The sequence below is a fragment of the Elephantulus edwardii genome, unplaced genomic scaffold (assembly GCF_000299155.1).
Source record: "Elephantulus edwardii isolate Elephantulus edwardi_28Jun2011 unplaced genomic scaffold, EleEdw1.0 scaffold00269, whole genome shotgun sequence".
Taxonomy (NCBI): Eukaryota; Metazoa; Chordata; class Mammalia; order Macroscelidea; family Macroscelididae; genus Elephantulus; species Elephantulus edwardii.
In genome coordinates this window covers 2,656,387-2,661,829 of record NW_006400019.1, presented here as the reverse complement: position 1 = coordinate 2,661,829, position 5,443 = coordinate 2,656,387, and the positions used below count along the sequence as shown (strand labels likewise).

The window sequence follows — 5,443 nt, the reverse complement described above, 5'->3', positions numbered from 1 at the left end:
GAAAAATGCAACAATGAATGAATGGAAATCCAAAGTCTCTGTAAATTTTCATTGAAATTAATAATAAATTAAAAAAATTGTATAACTCTCCATACAAAAAAAAGGCAGAATAAAAATGAAAAACACAAGAGAAAAGGAGAATTCTTGACATTTTCTGTGGGGTCATGAACATATTTCGGTGTAGCACTTTCCATATTGTACTGTGACAGTATCAGAGTAGGCTTTGAACTCCTTGAGGTTAGTGTAGCCTCTGTATTACTGTCATTTTTGTAATGTGCTGTGAGCTTTTTACTTGATTGCAACATTGCACAGGAGGAGACTGCCCATCTTTGTCCTGCAGAGCAGATGGATTTGAACTGCCAGCCTGTAGGTTGGCAGTTCCGGGGGGTGGAGGGATATTTTTTTAAAAAGACTTTAAAGTTATATACTGAAACAATATTATTTCCCCCCCTCTACAACTAGGACTGTTGTTGTTGTGTGCCATCAAGTCGGAACCAACCCATACCTGACCCAGTAGCAGGTTTTCAGAGGCATTTAATCACACAGGAGGAGATTGCCCATCCATCTCTCATGGTAGATTTGAACAGTGTGCCTTTGGTATTGTGGTTCAGATTCTTACCTCTTAGCCATCAGATATTTCTCAATAGTTTCATTCCCAAGCATCTAAGATCAAGCAAATAGAATCTAATCTATCTCTCTCTTTTCTTGGGCAAAGGAGAGTGGGCTCCAAGGCTCGCCAGACTTCACTATACTGGATCAGTCAATGCCTGGAGCACCAAGGCTCCCTTTCCTTGGATCAAGGTAAGAAAATTATCAGTGAGGACAGATATGTCAATACTCATCACATTTCTTCCTTTTGCAAGCCCAAAGATACAGAGATAGATAGAGAGATAGATAGATAGATAGATAGATAGATAGATAGATAGATAGATAGATAGATAGATGATAGATAGAGCGGTGTACAGAATGTCATTTAACAGATGGGTAATCTAAAGAATGGAGTTTGTGATTTATACAAAACCAGTATGGAACAAAAGACTTGGAAATAGAATTGGTAATATTAAATTGTCTTGTTTCTTTGCTATTAATCTTTTTACTAGGATTAGGATATATGCATACTTTCTATGAGATCAAACTCACTATCTTCCAAGACTACCTAGGTGTCTAAATTCTCTTGTCCCTCATCACATGGGCAAAAATGTATTGTTTTTATTTTCTAAAACTCATTCAATCTTTCTCACACATTTCACATCACAGGGTAGTAAAGAAAACCTACTAAATTAGTATCAGCTGATAAAATACTTAAAACCTATCATTAAAAATATGTATGTCTTTAAGTGAACTAAAGTTTTAAAAAGAATTTGGTCTTACAGATTTTTTTCACTCCCGTATTTCCAAGAAAAATATGAGAACCATGACACCAAAGCACATGTATTTAAAGATTTACATTTTTCAATAAACACATTTTTAAAGAAACAGGTAAGACTTATTTTAATCATATATTTTAACTTCACCAATCAAAAAATAATATCATTTCATATGTAGGAAAGCAGGCTTTTGGACCCTTTCTTGAGCATATAGAAACATCTTTTTTTCCTTTCTGCTACATGAGAGTTGAGGCCAAGTTGGGAATGTCAAGACAATCTCTCTGCCTGATGTCAGGACAGGCTCCTTCTAAGCACTTCAGTCAAGAAACAGGAAGAAAATGGGTCTGTTTTTAGCTGTGCTCTCTACCTATCTAGTATGCTTCCTACCTCTGGCCTCACAGCTTGTAAAGAGGGACTTTGGTACACATTTTACTACCTACTTCCCTACTTCTCACATACTTTGGGCATGTTAGCAGGGGGCCCAGCCCCTGGATCATGCTCACAAAGGTAAAGAGTTCGTAAAGGAGACGAAGACCCTTAGCAGATGGTTTGACACAATGACTACAGTAATTGGCTTACGCACAGCGGAGATCATGAGGATGGAGCAAGATTGGACAGGGCATCGTTCTGTTGCTTGTAGAGTCACTATGAGTCATAGCTGACTCAACAGCACATAGCAACAACAACATAACAAACATATGACGCTAAAGATAGGGAAACAGAGGTCTTAGTCTAAACCAGGACAACTGCAGTGGGAGGAAAGAGGATACAATGTGTAGTTACAGAACTTCTAAATGGATAGGAAGGCAAGGAGATTTCAAGACAAAGTGAAATGTTTTAGACTAGGAGATAAAACAATGTTTCATAAGATAATCTCTAAGAAAATGAGTAAGCCCCACCAAAATATAGACAACTATAAAGACTTAGCAAACACCAAAACAATAAAAGTAAAGAAAATTTCAAGAAAAGCCTTAAAATTAACTCAGCACAGAAAAGCAGAGGGAACAAAGAAAATCAACAGCACCACAAAAATGAGTGCAGAAAAATGACAGCAATAAAACCATACCTATCACCCTTTTGGCCAGAACTAATCTCAAAGACAGCACAATAGAGAAATCAAGCTTTAACAGGTTTGAAGAGAGACAACTCCACGATAATAATAGGAGACTTCAGTACAGCACTTCCAATGAAGGGCAGATGACTAGGAAAAAATTAAACAAAGACTTAGAGCCTCACAGGTGGCCACTGAAGATTTGTAACCTGACACACTACATGGCATGCTGAATGAAACTAGAATTAGTGTCTTACAGAAGGGAGCTCTGGTGGCATAGTCCATAGGTAGTTATTCTGTTAGCCCAAAGGCATAGCCTTTCTGGCAGTTCAAAGCCACCAGCTGCTCCCTAGAAGGAAGATGAGCAATCTCTTCCCATGAAATTTACAACTTTGGAAACCCCACAGAGAGTTAGCCGTGAGTCAAAACTAACTCCACAGTAAGGACAGTGAGTTGAGTTCTACTACAACTGCTATGACTACGATTCCTCACAGCTGAACTTCCCTCGAGGCTTGGCATTTGGGTTAGCAGTGTAAATCCACATTACTACACCATCATAAAAACATTTCGTTTTTTTTATCATTGTGTGTGTGTGTGTGTGTGTGTGTGTGTGTGTGTGTGTGTCTGTGTGTGTCTGTGTACCGTCAGATCAGATCTGACTGGTACAGGAGATTGTCCCTCCTTTCCCGGCAGAGCATCTGGTGGATTCGAACCATGCGCCTCTGGGATTGCAGTGCAGCTTCTTGCCACTAGGCCACCAGAGCTCCCCTATAAAAACATTTCTTAAAAGAGCTAACCATTCTTGGCCACCTTGCCATTATTCACTCATTCATTCCAACAACTTGCTAAGCATCAGTGTTATCTTGTAGTTGGCAGGTACCTTATGAAATGCAGATCTGAACCTTTCCCTATCCTGCCATCCTCCCAAGGTCCATTAGGCTCAAGCCTATTGTTATAGTCACTGTGACAATCTGTCTCCTTTAGGAGCTTCCTATATTTCCCTGACCCTTCACCTTACCCAGGAGGATGTCTTATACCAAGGACTGGCCCGTCCTGAAAATATGACCAATGTATATGAAACAACATTTAACCATCCTTGCCTCTAAGGAGTACCCTAGCTGCCCCCCTCCAAGACAGATTTGTTTGTTCTTTGTGCAGTCCATGAGATATTTAGCCAACACCCAATTCAAAGGCATGAAATCTTCAGTCTTTCTTATTCAGGATCCAACTTTCAAATGAAACAATTGAAAATACCATTTGGCTTGGATCAAACACACGTTAGTCTTTAAATTTACATTCTTGCTCTATAAAGCACTTTGGAGAGTTCCTTAACATCAAATTTTCCCTATGTAACATATCTTTTAATTTCTCAACTGTTGCTACCCTGGGTGTTGATTGTGGACCCAAGTATAATGAAATCATTGACTACTTTACTCTTTCTTTCATTTATCATAATGTTGCCTATTAATCTTGGTTTCTTGATATTAAGGTGTAGTACATATTGAAGTCTGTAATCTTTGATCATCTGCAGTAAGTGCTTCAAGTCCTTCTCACTTTCAGCAAGCAAGGTTGTGTCATTTGCATAACACAGGTTATTGATAAGTCTTCCTCCAAACCTGATCCCACGTTTTTCTTCATAGAGTCCAGCTTCTCAGATAATTTGCTCAGCATACAGATTGAATTAGGTACAGAGAAAGAACATAACCTAGAAATACACCTTTCCTTACCATGCAGTGTTCACTTTTTCTGTTTGGACAACTGCTTCTTGGTTTATGTGTCAGTTTCTCATGAGCACAAGTAAGTGTTCTGAGATTCTCATTCTTCTCAATGTTAGCCACAATTCGTTATGATCCATACAATAAAACACAAGTAAATACCTTTCTGGCTTTCTCCAGAATTAAAAAATAAAAACGGAAGAATACACTCTGTATTTCTCAAGGTGAAAGAACTGAAGAACAAATTCAAGCACTTATATGTAATACTGAAGGATTCTATGAGCATAATCTTGAATGATGCAGGAAGCATCAAAAGAAAAGGGAAGGAATACAGAGTCACTGTACCGAAAAGAATTGGTCAAAGTAGTCTATGATCAAGAACCAATGGTGCTGAAGGAAGAAGATCAGTCAACACTGAAGGCATGGAAAAAACTAAGGCCCTAGGAATTGATAGAAAACCATTTGAAGTACTTCAAGAAACATATTCAGTCCTGGATGTGCACTAGACTATGCCAAGAAATTTGAAATACAGCTACCTGGCCAACTGACTGTAAGGGATCCATATTTATTCCCACCACAAGAAGATGATCCAATAGAATGTAGAAATTATTGAACAGTAAAATCAACACTCTTGGTACCAGCAGCCAGGAAGTCAAAAGACAAACTGCTTTGGGAAAATCTGTTGGGGACCTTTCCAGAGTACTGAAGAGCAATGATGTCTGTCTGGAGACTAAAGTGTACCTGATCCAAGTCATGGTCTTCACAATTACTTGCTATGCATTGGAAAGCTGGACAATGACTAAGGATGATAGAAGGAGAATTGATGCCTTTGAGTTGTGGTGCTGGAGAAGAGTATTGAATATACCATGGACTGCTAGGAGAACAAACAGGTTCATTGTAGAGAGGGTGAAATCAGGCTGCTCCTTGGAGGCAAGGATTCTAAAACTCTGTCCGACACACTTTGGGCTTGTTGCAAGGAGGGACCAGTCCTTGGAGAAAGACATCATGCTTGGGAAGGTGGAGGGACAGCACAGGAGAGGACGACACTGGATGAGATTGACTCAGTGACTGGGGTATTGGAGGTAAAGGTGTCAGAGACAATGAAATTGGCACGGGATAGATCAGGGTTCAGAGCTGTTGTGCATAGGGTCACTATGAGTGGCAAGTGACTGGATGGCATATAACAACAACAATTATTAATATCACATGCTAGCTAAATCTTGCTGAAGATTATCCAAAAGCATCTATAGCCATATATAGACAGAAAACTTTCAGAAATTCAAGATTTCAGCAAGTTGGATAAGCGGAGA

The 5,443-nt window shown here is 39.1% G+C and overlaps 1 protein-coding gene across 1 annotated transcript in view; it reads left to right on the top strand.

The window, feature by feature from the left end:
- The window catches only part of F8 (coagulation factor VIII, procoagulant component), a 212,088-nt gene that overhangs the window by 177,962 nt on the left and 28,683 nt on the right, over window positions 1–5,443 (top strand). Inside the window, exon 21 of the mRNA XM_006900001.1 lies at window positions 716–801. Coding sequence (XP_006900063.1) covers window positions 716–801 — 86 coding nt within the window. The remainder of the gene's footprint in view (window positions 1–715; window positions 802–5,443) is intronic.